Raw genomic sequence first — 17,275 nt, 5'->3', positions numbered from 1 at the left:
ATGTGGAGGTTCTCGCTGAGAAGTACATACATGGTGGGTAAGTGGAGGTAGAGGTGAGGAGAGAGATAAAGCAAACTCAATAAATATACCAGAATTGCCTATGCTCTCCACTTGCTTTGAGAAAGTAGCTGGGGGAACCATCCCCGCCCCAGCCAGAAAAGGAAAATAACATAAAGTAAAATGGCTTTGTTCATGTAACCCTGCGGATTGCAGTAGGGTATAATTACACATCCAATACCAAAACCATATAGAATTAGGTCAACCAGACACAAAGCCAAAAATAGCTATATACTTGAAGTTCCCAAAGACTACAATGAGACTGTAGATTGTGGATGTTTCAAATTGAACAGAAAAATGTGGGCAGTTCTTTTCTTTGGTTATGAACCAACGCAGTGTAAAACTACTGAAACTAGATTTCATCTGTGAGGAGGGCAGGGCTCCACCCTCAGTCGGCCGAAGGGAAGCATTCCCGCTCCAGAAGCACACACACGTACAAGAAATTGGAGAGTTAATTTATTCTCAAAAGGTACATTAAAGTGGACAACCAGCCCACTTGAAATTCTGGAATCAGGACAAGGAGTGGTACACAGGATGGGTCTTTCAACTGAATTTGTAATGACCGAGCATGAGGCATGTCTTCCAAAGCACACAAACCAGGTATCGAAAGAGGAGCAGTCTAAAGCACCACTCATTCGTGAAACTGAAATCACAAAGTTAGTTAAAATATGTGAAGTATTCCTGAAGTTACATGGAATCGGTAACATGTCTGTCTATAAAAGGAAAAAAAAGAGGTAAAGCATATTTTATTTTCGGAATGAGTGAGATTCCAAAAGCATAACCATCTCCCTTCACAAATGCTTTTAAATCAATAAAATTTATGACAAAAAAGACTTGTTTCATTTTGACAAGATATTAAGTGCCCCAGTAAATCTAAGTTTAATACCCATCACATATTTTGCAAAAGTAACAAAATCAAGGTAATAAAAGAACTTTTAATAAATCTCCACTTTTAAAGTATTGCTGACAAGAATCGACGCCCTGTGTTTCTGGTTGGATTATTCAATTTGACATACTAACAGAATGTAGTAAAATTTTCTTAAAGTACTGGTTATATAATGGTGAAGTTTTTTTTTTTTTAATTTTTATTTAAAACACAAGGTTTTAAATGACTAATGATCTAGCAGGACAAATTTCTCCCTTAACTTCAGAGTCTGTGAGCTGATATTCCTGCACTAACTCCTTTACGTAACATTCTTCCTAGAAATTTGGGTAAATATGGAGTCCTATTATCAGCTGTCAGAACAACAGAATTCTCTAGAATGAATTAAATTTACAAAAGAAAAGAATTGAGAAATTCTTTTCAATTTAGAAAAGAATTTCTCTTACATCTAGAGAAATAAGATAAGAATAATAAAGTGAACCAGAATACTTCTTCTTATGAAAAATATTGTAAAAATGAGGAAATCATATCAATTCCCAGTAAACTGTCAATTGAAGGATAGATTTAGGAAAGAGTATCTTCTAAAGTCTTAGTGAACTTAAAAAGTTAAAAGATGTAGGCAGTAGAGATTGTAATAGTCAAGAAACATCTTTGTTTCACTTTTAAGCTTTTTTTAAGAATATGTGAATAGCTGTAAAAATGAAAGTACTCTAATATTGAATGTCAATTTTAGTCAAAGAAAAGGAGACTCAGAGTTAAGCTAAAATTTTCTATCTTAATTTTCTATCTTGGTGTTATCTGCACTCTTTCCTAAATTTAAAATGCATTTTTAATTTGAATTCACTATCATCAGAAATCAGATTATAAAAATGTATGTGTGTGAAAATGTTAAAAGCAGCTGAAGTTAGAAACCAGTTTATTTTTCCCTTCTTATTTAAAAAACAACTTATTTTCAAATTTCTAAAGCAGCCCCCAGGTGCTTCCTGCCAGTTGTGAAGAACGTTCTATTTAGGGACAACACGGAACAATCCATTTCACCTCCTGGCTTCCTGCGGGCTTCTAGAGTGTTGCAGGGAAATTCAGAGTTTGAAATGAAGAGTTCTGACCAGACAGGCTCTCTGTGCCTGTAGGTTTATTTCCTTTACTTTAAGGCATAAGCTTCTCTGTCTGATAATGAAGTAGCTTACAAAGCCAGAGATTCAGACCTTAAAAGGGAAATTCATTTTAGTTTAGTTTAGGGCGTGTTTGCTTGTTTGTTTTTTCCTTTGTAGTGACACCTAGATCCTACTCTGGCAAGACTGTGTTTTTCCTTTGGATGAGTTTTGAGGGTGAGAGAGCTGGGTTTAGAAAGGGCCATTTTCCAAACAAGCAGATAATTTGTGAAATAAAATATTTGTCAAAGTTCCATAATTCCCGAAGAGTTGGCTATAATCTAAACAGTATTGTAAGTGCTACTGTGATCACTTATTAAGCAACTTACTAGCAACTTGAACCACAGGTTTTCTTGCAACTTGACTTACATCTTGATCCTGGTTATAGGTCGGTTTCATGTATAATAGGTGTTAATGATTTAAACAAAACTTAAAAACAAGAAATAAAGTGTGCTGTAGTATAGGTAGAATGCTCTAAGCATCTGGAGTCATAAGCAGAGGAGGGGAAAACCTACGGAGTCGGGGCAGTGTGGTCCTAACCACTGGCATAGTTAATTCCCTCTGCAGAACCACCTTTCAGTCGCAATAAATCAATTCCATTGTCCCCCAAACTGGCCACCCTTCTGGTATCACGAGGGGGTGCAGAGGATTCTGGTAAGTGGTTGGTATGAAAAAGAAACCAACACAAAAGAGAGAGACAAGAGAGCTGGGGAAGGGGACAGACTGGGGATGACAGGGAGCGGAGGAGGAAGGATTTTGTACCACGCTTGTGCTTCGTCGGTGTCTTTTAAAAACAACTAATACAAAATGATATTAGTAAACATCAAATTTTTTTTTTCAGTTCTGCCCCAGGATTTCTAAAGACCGTTTTATCTGGAGCCACAAAGCAGGAAGCCATGTGCCTGCCCCTCAACCCCGGGCGTCTGCCGGCTCCAAGGCTTTCCCAGCTGCTGCGCTCAGCCGCCTCTGGCTGGGTTTAAAGGCCCCAGGGCCCAGCACTCAGCCCTCCAGAGACACTCCCTGAAATGGAGATTTGACTTCCAGGTCCTTTAATTAGCAAATGAACGAGCTTATTTGGTTTCAGTACAGAATATGCCATTTAAAAACTAACTATTTTAAGAAAACCTCTCAATTATACTTATGACTTAAAAGAGACTGACTTATTTAAGCCTGAAAACTTAATTGGTGTACCCATTTTGGAATATGATTTGCAAATACCCAGTAAAATGTTAATGCACATATCCTTTGGCCCTGAAATTCCACTACTAGAAATTTACTCATCATATGTATCCCTAGAAGCACACAGAAACCTTACCACAGAGACGTTTCCTGCACTGTTTGTAATAGCAGAAAGCTGGAAACAACCTAAATGTCAGCTGATCTGGGACTAATTCAATGAATGACGGTGCATTTTATACCATGGAATACTGTGCAAATGTCTATAAATGAGTTAGTGCTTTTTGTGACAATAAAAGATATATAAAGCTATGCAAATATAGAGAAATCCCAAATACTAAATTTAAAAAGCAAATTGCAGAGCAGAATGTACAATATTATTCATGCTTGCTTTTAAAAACAATTTAAGTATATGCTTACCTTGCATTTAAAAATTCTGGAATAAAAAGAAACTTTTAACACCATTCACTTCTGCAGAGTGGGACTGGAGGGTTGGCAATTTTATTTTTCAGTTCATAACCTTCTAAACTGACTAGATTTCTAACCATGGTAATAACCATGTCATTGCTGTTAGATGAATTGAAAAACTAGCTCCTAATAAAAGGTTATAGTAAAAGTACATGAACAAAAACAGAAAGGATGCTTTTTTCTGAGCCAATCCATGGAAGCCACTTTGCTTAGCCACATTCTCATCTCCAGCAGGATACTTAAGTCTAAGTGAACAGATGTTAACCTATTCCATACACGGCAAAATGGTAACCCAGCTGTTTACTCTCAATACCCAACTCATCTGGTATGCTTTCAATATTAAACACGTTGACATCGGCGAGTTTCTAGTATCTCCTTTCTTCCTAGGCTATATTGCAGGAGGTCCAGGAGCCAGGAGCGGCGCTGGTACATGACTGGGAGGAGCAGCCCCAGCCACAGGGCGACTGGGCTCCACACTCGAGCAGGGCACACACAAACAAGGGTTTCTCCATCAGCCAGTGGCGCCAAGATGACTTCCCAGCGGACAGTGTGAGCGCCCGTCGTAGCCCGCAAGCCAGACCCTGTAGGAAACTTGAAGATTTTAAAGTAGGAAGTACGAAAACTATTCGGAGATTCCTCCTCCCACAGACAAGCACTTTCTTCTCCTAACTCTTCTTTTGCATTCTCCCTTAACTAGTTCCTAGAAATATCTGCCGCTGTTCCTGTTCTGGTCTTGTATATGTAAATCAAAGTCAATGCTTTCCAGTCTCGCGCCGAGTCCGGGTTTTCACCTCCTTTGTTAACTATAAAAGTTTTCTCTTCCCGTGCTTCATTAACCTGCTCATTCAATTTTTTAACAAGTTGGCTTTGAAGGTCTGCAGCTTAAATATTTCTTCCAAATCTAAAATTCTCCTCCTCTAAAAATTGTATTTCAAAAAAGCATCTTAAAAAAGTCATTTTGCTCCAAGAGTATTCTGAGGCTTAACTACAGTGTCAACAAGTATGAACTTGCTCTCCAGCCAGTTAGTGTTAAGGGAGAAACCAGTAAGTTAAAAGAAAAGTTAACTCATTGTATTACCAGGTAATAGCTCTCATTTCTTCATTACCTATCTCTAATGTGCTCTTCAACTATTTATAATATTAATGAAGAAAAGGACTGTGATTTTCATGTGTAAATTGAGAAACTAACTTTTCCAGAGTCCGGGTTTCTCCCAAACTGTGCTCCACCTCCCTCCAAAAAACAGCAAGAACAGAAAGCAGCAATCAAATTTCCAGGTTAATCCAAGTAGTCTCCAGGTTTACTGCATTGAGAAATGTTATTTAAAAGATAAGAGGAAAAGGTGCCTTTTTCTAGAAGTTTGGGGGCTAGGCTAGTGTCGGTAGCTAAAACGGTATTTTACTGTTATCAGTAACTCTTCAAAGTCCAGATACTTGCTTAATTTTGTCATAAATCTGTATTAACAGTCCAGTACTCCTCTACTTTGGCACTATGGAAGGTGCTGTTAAGGGCCCTCAAAACTGAAGTTCCTTTATTTCTTCTGTCACTTGAGAAAAAGTTCTGCCACAAAGTTGTAGTAACATTAAGTTCCTACAAATCAACTTGGAGATATCTCAATGTGTGTTTCCTAGAAAAAGTGCCAGACATCAGTTTCATCGGTCAACCATTAAAATACATCAAACCACATATATGTTTCTTGACCTCATAAGAGCACAGCCAGCCAATCAAAGACCTCAGCTTCAATTCCACTTGCAACTCGGCATGGGCAACAATATGAAAATTAAGCACTACTACCAAGACAGAACAGGCACCGTCCCCCCAAAAATAATAGGTAGAAATTTCAAGTCCATCTTCTCAATTTCTGATTTAAGATTACATAGGATTATTCAACACACCATCACACTAAACTCACTCAAAAACAAGTAGCACAGGTAAAAGAAATTTTTATTTGCACATTGTGTTATTTTATGTGAAGGCAAATGGCAGAAAACTTGAGAATTTTAGATAAAAGCACCATGTCTATGAGTGTCACAGCTGGTATGACTTTTACAACTACAATAGGGTACAATCAATGTACATAAGGACCTTGAAAGAGGAAGCGCCTTTGGAATCTATGTCATTTATTCAATACCTAAAATGAAAAACATAGTGGGGATTATAAGGCATTTCCTGCACAGAATTTCCAGTCTAACTAGAAAACACTGTAAGTTTAAAAAAAAAAAAAGTATAGTATTGCATATGGAGAGGAGTAAGGCATAGTGGTTTTTTATTGTCTTTTCCATACTACTTGATTTTTTGAAACCACACTTACATGTATGACTTTGATAAAAGTTTAAGACTCAAATAACAGCAATGAACCCTCCTTCCCACTACTGCTTCAGGCACCTTCCTCTGGCCCATGAGTTCTGACCTCTTTTGACCCCTTGGAAAGTCAAGTGAAGACTATGGACCCATTCTCAGGACACTGTGTTTAAATCATAAAATTAAACACACAGATCACAAAAGATGAATGCTATTAATATGCACATATCATATCAAATTTGTGATGTAATAATATATGCACTCCTTTATTAATTCATTAAATAACAAGATGTATCGTGGGTCTGATGGCTAGTTATTTGGGTTTAGTGAAACATGTGAAGAGTACTTTGGGATATCTGTATCAACTGTACTATGATACCAAAATACTGGATTTCTACTGGTGATAAACTTACATATTCTGCAAATTCTACTATGATCTGCTGTTCAGACTCATATTTGAAGGACATGTTCAATTTCAGTTAGAATTTAGTGACAATAACAATGTAATTTTTTTCCTATCCAAGTTCACACAACCCAACCCAAGTATCCATCCATGGACCTCTTGCGAGTCCAAGGACTGGGTTAAGAAGCCCTGATCTAGGGTCATGGCTCTCCGGACCAGCTTTCCACATTGCCACCAAATCCGATGCAGTCCTTCTTCTGCTCTAAAGTCTTCAATGGCTCCCTTATTTCTCAGATGAAACACAAACTTCTGAAAGGCAGGCAAAGTCCTTGGTATTCTGTTCTCTGCTCAGCAACTCAAGCTTATTCCTGGCCCCCAGCCCATTCATTTCCTCTTTTGCATCAGAAGCTCCATACACAACGGGAAATTTTGTTCTCTCACAGCTCCACAATGTGCTGGAACTCCCTCACCTGCTGGCTGGTCAAAAGCCACCTCCACTCTGATGCCTTACCTGACACCTTCAGGTAGATCCAGATGTCTCATCTCTGCTTCTGCTGCTCTTTGTGCACCTCAATATACTGATGATCTTACTGTACAGTTGACCCTTGAATGCACGGGGGTTATGGGCTCCAACTCCCCCACTCCACACAGTCAAAAATCCACACAGAACTTTTGACTCCCCCAACACTTAACTACTAAGAGCATACTGTTGACTGAAAGCCTTACCAATAACAAAAACAGATGATTAACACCTGCTTTGTATGATATACATATTATGTGCTGTATTCTCACAATAATGTAGGCTAGAGAAAATATATTTACAGCATTTATTGAAAAAAAAATGTGTATAAGTGCACCCATACAGTTCAAACCTATGTTGTTCAAGTTCAATAGTCAACTGTACTATAACTGATGGCATGTGACTCCCCACTACCCAGAATCTCCTTAACGGTACAGACTGTATTTTTCAAATTTCTTCAGGACTTTGCCTTGTGGCTGGCACAAGTAGATGCTCACTAAATAGTTGCTGAATGACTGAGTGAGTGAATGGCTAAATAAATGAGAGAGAGAGAAATATAAAGAGTAGTCAAAAATAACACTACAGTTTCTGATCTGGATCAATGTAGAAAAAATGAAGAATGAAAGGAAAAATTGTACTCATAAAATTTTGAAATATGTTTTTACATATTCTAATTTTTCCAAAGATAATTACCCATGAATACAGTAGAGGATAATCATCCATTAAAACACAACATTTATTCTGGTGTTCTGATTATATATAAATATGCTATAGAAAGACAGTCCAACCTAGAAAGAGGCTGCATTTTATTTTATTTTTTATTTTTTAAATATTTATTTATTTTTTTATCTTTAGATGGGAAGGAGAGAGGGAGAGAAATGTCAATGTATGGTTGCCTTTAGTGTGTCCCCTGCTGGGAACTGGCCTGCAACCCAGGCATGTGCCCTGACTGGGAATTGAACTGCGATCCCCTGGTTTGCAGACCTGCACTCAATCCACTGAGCTATACCAGCCAGGGGAAAGGCTGCATTTTAAAATGAGGCTTGCAAACCCATTCATTGTCTGGAATTTAGAATACAATTTCCCTCAGAAGCCAATTTAAACTGGTGACAACGCAGTCAATTTACCACACAGTAGTTCATTTGATTTATGGACCCATAATGGGTGCATTTTAATTTAAAATTGATAGAAAATAATACTATTTAATCCTATTGCAATATAGCTGGATTAAGCAAAAACAGTAAGAAGTAAATGTGAGCATTATTTGTCTTTAATATTGACTAATGGAGGAAAGACCAGTTTACATTTAGCAGGGTGAGGAAGCCCAGGGAGCCATTTGCAAAGAGCAGAAGGAATCTGTACTTATTTCAGAAGCTTTCGGGGTTAGCAGTCCTAGCTCTTCAATATGTATTTCACTTCAAGACTTAAGTAAGACCTTTCCTTCTGTCTCACAAATGGCTCACTCAAAGGAAAGGGAGAAGGTATTTTGCAGTACTTGAAAAAGTTTTGGAACACAAAAGTGAAAGGAGGAATGGAATTAAAGAGGCTTAATGTGTATCCTATCAAGTTTACCTGAGGTGTAATTAGCCAAACCAGGGAGAAAAAAGGAGGAAGAAATGTACGGTGTGGTGTATGTGCTGGTCACTACTGCTGCTCACCTAACATTGGTTTTTCTCCTCCTGGGCACAGGGCAGGACTCAGCTGCTTGGCCCTCTTATGGCGGGTGGCACCATTTTACAGAGTTCGGCTAATGAGTTTGGAGTGGAAGTGACAGAGACTTTAAAAGCTAACAGAGACCCTTGGATTCCTCCTTTCCCACTGACTCAGCACCCCGGGCACCAGCCATGGTGGAGGAGGGGACAGCTTTGTCAGCCTGGGTTCCCAAATGACTAACAGACTCCCCAGTGACACAAGACAGACATCTGTAGATTTCTCGACATTTCAGGATATATCCTGTTATTTCAGGATATACACTGTTATTTTAAGCCACTGAGAGCTTGGGGTTATTTGTTTTGCAGCATAACCTATCTTATTATGACGGATGCATTGTTTATACAATTTACCTACAGAGAAGGGAAAGGGGTGATGGGGAAGAGATGGCAGCTTATAGTTGCACTGGATTGATCCTGAAGATTAGAGGAAGGGAGGAGAGGTATAAATTCAGAAATTCAGATGGAAGGAATCCTTCCAAGGTGGATGCTCAGGGTTTGGGGAGATCTTGTATTACTTCTGAAACCAAAGTCCTAATAATACCAGAATCACAAGTTGGGCAGACAGGGTCATAGCCCTCTCTACTCACTGCATGTGACTAAAAGGCACATGGCCTAGCGCACATCATTGAGGTCCATGCTGGCTGCAGGCCTCAGAGCTTAACAGCATTTGCAAGCTTATTGAGAAAAAGGATAGAAGAGTGAATAAAAGCATGGGTTTGGAGTCAGACTGGCTTCAGTTCAAATCTTAGCTCTCCCTCTTAAGTCACTACATCTTCCTTCGTCAGTTTCCTCATCTGTGAAGTGGAGATAAAAGCAGAATCTATCTCAAAGGTTTGTTGGGAGCACTAAATGAGGTCATATTTGTAAAGTGTCAAGTATAGTGCCTGACATTACTAAATGTTCTAGCTTTTTCCAGTTCACTGGAAGCCCAAGAGTTCATTTGTTATAGAGTGGCCACCTCACTGCCATCCCTGGAACATCATAAATCCCACGGCAGCTGCAACCTGGATCTCTCGGGACTTTCAGCCATTACCAGGCACAGAGCCTCTGCCTATGAGGTCTGTACATATCCACCCTCCGAGAGGGTGCCCCTCGGTCAGAGGTGCGCCCCACTTTAAAAAAGATCCAAGAAAATCCAAATCAACAAGATGAATATGGGTTGGATCACTTATCTTCCAAGAAGAGTCTTTTCACTTTACCAAAGACTCTAAGAATTCCTTTAGTACTTTCCAGGTTTTTTGTGGTTTGGTTTCTTTCCTTTTCCTTTTCCTTTTCCTTTTCCTTTTCCTTTTCCTTTCCTGTCCTTTCCTTTCCCTTTCCCTTCCCTTTCCTTTCTTCTTCATTTCTTTTCTTTCCTTCACCTTCCTTTCTTCCTTCTTTTTTTCCTTTGACTTGTTTGACAGAGAAAAAGAAAAATAAAGCTCACTGGCACCCTGTCCATTGAGGATCAATCAGAAATGAGAACAATCTATGTAAATAGGAAAAATGACCTGTCAAAATGTATCACTTGTCTACAATTGTCTGGGATCACATCTATTCTATTGGCTCAGGGAACAGAGCAAAGGCAGACCCCCAGGTCCCCTCATAATGAGAATTCATCCAGAGGGTTACTGTGATAATGGCCAACACACAGCAGATCCCTGTTTCTCCATCAGAACCAAGATTTAAAAATCTCAGTCCGAACTGCTCCTTCCTTACATAGGTAGAGCTCAGAGATCCACAGCTGTATGAAAACACAAAATTCTTTTAACCAGAATAAAAATGGAGTTAACTGACTCCAGCTGTGAAAAAGTCTAGAGTTAAGAGGAAGCTAGTGTTTTTTTTTTTCAAAATAAATGAGAATATATTATGAATTAGAGGCAAAGTCTACACTACAGTTTAATGTAGAGCTTGCCTCTCTGGCCATGCGCGCACCAGCTGGGAGACAGACTGCTCCGTACCTGAGCCATGGAGGTGCCAAGCTCCTCATTTCACAGCTTTAGTATTTGGCTTACACTCAGACAACCAAGAGTGAACCCCAAATTCTTCACCTCCTAGGTCAAGGTTCTGCCCCCTGCACCACCACTCCTACATTTTGGGAATGGAATCTGCCAACTACCTAAACTCACCTGGAGTGGAAGCTGCTCTTCACAGAGAAGCATGTACCTGTGGAACCCAAAGTCCAGCACAAATGTGAGCCTACAGCCAGTGGGGGTCCACATCTGCCCCCCTCCCCAATCTTTTCCCCAACCACTGCCTCGTTCCCACCCCTTCACTCCTATCAGCTCACACCTAACCAGTCTCCTTAACTGCACTCTTGCTTTGTTCCAAGCCATTTTCCAAAGGGCTTCCAAGGGATATAAAATACAAGCCTAGTTCAGTTACACCCCCATTTTAAAAAGCTTTCATCCACTGCCCTCTGCACAAGTTCAAGCTCCTCAGTATGGCTGATAAGGTCTGCTCCTGCTCACCTCCACCCACTTCTTCAACCTTATCACACTCTCATCAGGGCTCTGAAGACATACACTCCTAGTGGCATACAGGTTCCGCAGCATAAATAGTCCCACTGCGGCTGGTTTCTATCTACCAAAGATTTACCCAGAACGATTTAATTCACAAAATCCCTCTCAGGAGTCCTCAGCACACCACTGATTCCCCTTAATTTTCTCATCTTGCCATCTTTTTAGTCACTTTGTTGTTAATTAAGATTCTCATTGTCTGATGGACAGGGAAAATGAAGTGAGTAAACAAAGAAGTAATTTTTCTATCAGTAGTTCTAGCAAAGGAGATTGAATGGGGAGAAAGGTGAAACCAGAATTAGCTAGATGTATTTATGAGTTTCAACGACCCCATTCTCTCTGCCCCTACTGCTGCAGATAACTGAAAGCAGATGCCCTAATCAAATGTGCAAAGTGCAAACATACTTTCTGACCAAATATAGCACTGATGGTTACAACCTGGGAATAGAAATGAGAAACAAACTATGCTGGAAACCTGAAAACAATCAAGTTCATCAAGATGGCAGAAGGGTGGTTAAAATGGGAAATCAAACAACTTCTCTGGGTAGAAATAACATGGAAAATATTTTTCTAAATGTTAAGGATCATAGCAGCTCTCTGGACAAAAATCTAAACAGGAAAAAAAAAAAGCATACCAAACTAACAGAAGGGAAAACCATTTAACAAAATATAAACTTTTATCTTGAACACACTTGGAAACCGGGAAAATACAGGAAAACTTTATGGAACTCTGTGACGAAGTCTCACTCTCCTCCATAGAAATGGGGCTCCTTGGGTGATATTAATACTTGAGCAGAAGGGGAAGGCAGCTGGCCGTCCCTCCTTCCCTCTCTCTAGGACTCTGGCTTGTATATCCCTTCCCTCTGTTTCTGAGAGAGGCAGCGCCACATGAGTAATAGTTCACAGAACGTGCACCTGACCTCCAGGGCACGTCAGACTTCCTGTAAGTGAAGGGTACGGTTCCAAGTGAGATTGTCTGGAAAAGCAGTTTTATTTTTATGGCTCACTAAACATTTACTGACATGAACCCCATTCACTGTGACAATGGTTAGATCCAGCCTCTTGTTGACAAAGCTCCGGGGGTGTAGGAAGGAATATCCAGCTTTGCTCTGTGATTTCAGCTTATTTACTATCTCGGCGCTGGAGGCTTTGGGGCTTTGAGAGGCTACTCTAGTGACAGCTGTTACTTTACTTTGGTAATAAAGTTAAGTAACCTGAAGTTAAGCCACAGAGGAGAAAAATAGAAAAACAATGAAAAATATGTGAAGATGGGGAAGAATATTTGTCTACGTCGGAGTGAAACAAGACTATCACAGAATCATTCTTACATAGACAAGCAGAAGAAAGAAATGGAGGGCATTTTCACTGCAATCAAATGAAATGTAACTTAAGGAGCCCCTCATACTTTAGGTAAAAATAAACACATAAATCATGCACATAACAGAAGTGTGGTATTTGGGGCTGGCTACTTGTTTAAAAACCTGAAAGGAATCAAGGAGAAAGACTCAGAGATTTCATCTCAAGGTATCCTACATCATTCGATTACCCAACTCAAGGAGAATATAATTGCCTTCTTTAACTGAAGTATGATATGGCCAACAGGGCTGTCTGTCAGACGAACTAAAGGGCAACTCGAGGACACAGACGGCAGAGAGTGAGGCGGGAATTAACTGCGCCTCATGCCCACGAGCGGGTGGAAGAAAGAGCAGACTCCACCGGTGTGGACAGGAGGTGGGCAGTCACCCGGACACGGCTGTGTGTGAGTCACATCTGGCAGAGGCAGGAATGAAATCATAAAAGAACATGGATGGCAGGTTTTAGACATTAAAACAGCAAATAGGTTAGAAGCATTGAGGAGTTAAAGTGAACGCAAAACTCTAATGTGGACATCAGGAAACCCGGCAGAAGCCTTTTGAAGTGGGGCGGAAGGAGCTGAGAACTGGGATTATCCCGTACCATACTCCAAAGGCCTGCCTGCCGTCTAATTTCAGAGGAAGAGAAATGTGATGTTTAAAGAGCTGCAGGGCTTCCAAGGCAGCAAAATAGAGTATCGACAGTTTAAAGAACAAAGAGTAGAAGGGTGCAGTTTCTACAAATGCATTCATATGTGTCCACTGACTCTGCCATTGATTTGCTGAATTGTGTGTGTTTGTGCACATCCACAAGAATTTCCTGACCTTCTCCGAAAGGCTTCAGTAAAACGGCAAAACTAAAATACGTGATCAGAAAAGTGGTTTCAAGCTTCAAAATTCTAAGAAGTTAAAAATGAAAGAGGAATGTACAGGCCTCTTAGTAAGTGAAAAGCCTAGAATGAATGACGACACTTTTTTTTGCAAAAGCTAGAAATGACCAGTGGGAGACAAGAGAGGTCTAAGCCGGCTGCTGGCTGTAACCACGGCCACTCACCCCCACCATTCCACGCCTACGCCCACTCGGAGCAGAACAGGGCCTGGTCTCAGGACATTCCATCCTGTGGATTATCTGATGACGTCTCTCTCTTACCCTCCTACCAGGGTACAATTTTCTAAAAGCAGAGAAAATCCTTCCCAAGAAAATAAACACTCCCAAACAACTGTACCATTCTCTTACCTATTTGGATTACATAATTACTATGAAGTCAAGACTTTTTTACTAACATGCCAGAAAAGAACTCTTAGCTCCTAAGCTGAACTGCCTTTTCTCCACTGTCCAAAGCCCCCCAAAAACCCAACTCCTCAAAAAGTAGTCCCCAGTGCTCACTTTTATAGAATGAAAAACTCCACTGCCTCAACTTTGCTCCCAATGGAAACTCAAAGTATTTTGAATTTGAGGGGATACTATATACTATATTTTTCAACATAGCAACAATAATACATACATACCCTCACTAAAGTCTGAAAATGCCCTACATAAAAAGAGATCCCTAGATAGTTTTCTTGGCTCTGTTGAGGTTTAGACAAATGTATATCTTAACTTTCTTTGTTCAACAGTCCATGAAATGGGGCTACCAATAATTGGTCATTGGCATCATGGACCAGCCCCCAAACAGTAAAACAGTGAAACCCTTCCTGACCCACCCCGGTACCAGCAGAAAACCACTGGGCCCAGCTGACTGAAATCCCACACAGCACAGTGCTAATTAAGGCACCTATACTTTTCCAGTTGAGGCAGCAACAGAACTGCTGAGGGTTCCTATTATGGCCTGCTCGTATTTGCTCATCTGGATCAATATAGAAATAGCAGCAATTTGCTCTTTGTAATTCCTCTCCAGGAATACAGAGGGCCAGGATATTCTTGGAATGCGTCCTCATGCCCAAGTCAGGTGTGCCTCCTGTGATCGCTGTGCTCTGCCCATTCCGTCCGTACGAAGTTCAAATTATATAATGCATGTCCAGGGCTAAGAACCGGGCACACAATAAACTCAACATGATGTTAGTAATTGTAAAACAAGATAAAACAAAAAGAGAGAAAGAGATTGTCTCCTAATGCTTATCAACATACTCGAAACAGGGAAGATTGAAATGTAAGGCCACAGTTCCACAGCACACTCCAGAGATGTCTTTGCTGTCCTCAGTCACCTGCCAGCAACAATGCAGAACTTTCTATGGTGTCACAGGTACTCATGCCCCACTACTGCATCCAAGACTCAATAAAGGAAAACTGCAGACTGTTTGAAACAAAGAGAGCAGATGTGTGACAGACCTTGAGGAAATCCCACGAAGCCCCTTGTCACTGGCCACGTGGAATTTTTGCCAGGGAAGCTAAACATCCCACATTAGACAACTGTTTTCAGTGGAGAAAATGGGTAAGTAACGCACAGAACCTGTACATCTCACTAAAAAGGTTAACCCTTGATCATAGACCAGGCCCTAAAAGTATGGCTGTTCTTGAAATTTCAGGCTAAAATGAATTCTTCCTACGGGACACCAAGCTATCTTTTCTTTGGCTCTGCTGTTTGAATACACAGGCACAAAACCACTTCCCGAGTGTCATGAAATTATTTGCACAGGTTTTGCTATACTTTATAGTCGTAAATTATGTCTGTCTTAGCAGAATTCACTCAGGACACACGCTACGCCAGGTTCGCCTTCCGAGGGACACCCCATCGCACGCAGCTGTGCAGGCAGATTTCTTACGTCCGTACTCCAAAAGGCAGCACATTTGCGACAGTATGAGACTGTGTGGCATAGAGTACCTGGCCATAGAACTTTATTTTTATTTTGCGCTATGTCTACTCAACCTGTAAAAGACTAGGGTATGTTAGTTTTGTAGTTTCTAACCCATGTTTTTGGAAATACAAAGGGCATTGCTGTCATGCCTGTTCAACCTGTGTAAGGGCCACTTGGCAAGTCTCGTAGTTTCTAAGCCGTGCTTCCCAAAATGCAAAGGGCAAGTATGACCCATAGCTTCAGAGAAGGGCAAGCAATGCTCCACCTCTTGATGAATCTTTATTTGGTTTATTTCACTTGACTTGTTTTTATGGCAACCCTCTATTACACTACCACAAAAAAAATGTATGTTTTCTACAATTCAAAGTAATATAAGTGCAACTTGTAAAAGTCAGGGTGTTTTTTATTTAATACATTCTAATCAAATAGTAACAGCAGTAAATAAACACTTTGAAAAACAGGCAGGTATCCCCCTATGTCTGGAAGAAAATTAAGTCAAAGTGTTCTACATGGTAGAAGGGAGAGAACCACTGGTGTCTGTGGCTAGACAATTCAAGGACACCTTGAAAATTTCTAAAGCCATTTCCAAAAAAATCCACGGGAAAACGTCGGGGCACAGCTACTTCAAAGGGTAATATGTCTATATCTACATGGTTTAATGAACAGGGGTTGGGTTGCACCTGTATAGCAGGACATTCTTGTCTTTAGCCTTAAAGGAAAAGACTAAGTCTTTTCCGTTTGCACCAATTTGAAATGTCAGAAGTAAGGCTCCCTTAAAATAGATTACTACAGTACTCGTTCACATGAGAGAGTTCAACGTATAGTAAAAAGACAAATACAGGATTTCATGGTCACTTTTTTGGTTGATTTGGTTAATTGCATAAAATGAAGGATAAACACTCACAAGTAAATCTGATCAACAAAACCCCTAGGTACATCAGAATGCAAAAGACAACATGTCCAAAACAGACTCGGATCACCAGGCATTTACAACTGAAGTCAGCCTGCGTTAGCTTCCTTCCCTCTCAGTGCCCCTCCGTGGAGTTCGTTCACTGGTGCTTGGACCTTCAACCAACAAGGAAGGAATCTCAAAAGGCAAGGCATTCTGATAAAAATGTTACTTCAGCCTTTACTTGGGATATTTAATTTTTAACTTACAAGATCAACTGGTCTTAGCCTCAGGAAGGGAAGTGTTATTCAGGTGAAAATAGTTGAGGAAACTTTACCTCGCTACTTCATCACACATCTAAGTTAGATTCCTTCAGCTGTTTTTAGAATTCCATGTAGTTATCCAGAGCAGTCACTCAAGTTCTGGGGTTCTTTTTTATGTAGCTGCATTCGGAGATACTCTATATGAGGCATGTTAAGAAAAAAAGAAACACTTATACCTGGAATTTATATTCTTCCAAGTAATCTTTTAGTCTTGTTGGTAAAGGCAGTTCCCAGATGGTGCCGGTGCACTTGTTAATGGTGAGTCTGCAGAGATGCTGCAGAGGTGGCGCTGCCGTGTAGAGCGGTTTGGTCAGGTAAAGGTGAACAGTGCCGTTCCGGGGGGCTTCGGGGCCGGTCCGCTTGTCTTTGCACATCTGAACATAGTAGTCAATCAGATGAACCACACTGTCAAATTGTTTAAGCTTGGACTTGACACATATGATAGAGTCCAATCTGAATTTCCCATCTTGATACTCAATTCGAAGATTAGTTGGTCCAGCTGATGTTTTAACAGATATCGTTAGTAGGTAGTCTGAATGCGAACTATCTCTAATCAAGAAAGTTCCTTCTGGAGCCTCTTTTAATTTCTCTTTGGCTTCATTAACAGTCATACTTCCCCAGTACCAACCTGGGGTTTTTATTCAGAAAGAAAAAGAAAAGAGAGTAAAATCATTATTAGGAAGAATGTTTTAAGTGGGACAAGTACTTGACAACAATTTTTCCAGCTCTAAAAAGAGGTATGTGAGTG

At 40.3% G+C, this 17,275-nt stretch overlaps 1 protein-coding gene across 6 annotated transcripts in view; it reads right to left on the bottom strand.

Moving 5' to 3' along the window:
* Positions 1–500: 500 nt before the first annotated feature.
* Positions 501–17,275, bottom strand: part of SOCS2 (suppressor of cytokine signaling 2) — a 39,298-nt gene continuing 22,523 nt past the window's right edge. For all 6 annotated transcript variants that reach the window (XM_037166348.2, XM_053662168.1, XM_037166347.2 and 3 more), the window contains one exon: positions 501–17,155. In XM_037166348.2, the coding sequence (XP_037022243.1) occupies positions 16,698–17,155 (458 nt within the window). In that variant the 3' untranslated portion in view covers positions 501–16,697. The remainder of the gene's footprint in view (positions 17,156–17,275) is intronic.

This window comes from Artibeus jamaicensis, unplaced genomic scaffold, assembly GCF_021234435.1.
Source record: "Artibeus jamaicensis isolate MK-2021 breed Jamaican fruit bat unplaced genomic scaffold, CSHL_Jam_final contig_1028, whole genome shotgun sequence".
In the NCBI taxonomy this organism is placed as follows: domain Eukaryota; kingdom Metazoa; phylum Chordata; class Mammalia; order Chiroptera; family Phyllostomidae; genus Artibeus; species Artibeus jamaicensis.
The sequence above is the reverse complement of the archived record's forward strand: the minus strand, read 5'-3'. Positions and strand labels throughout refer to the sequence as shown.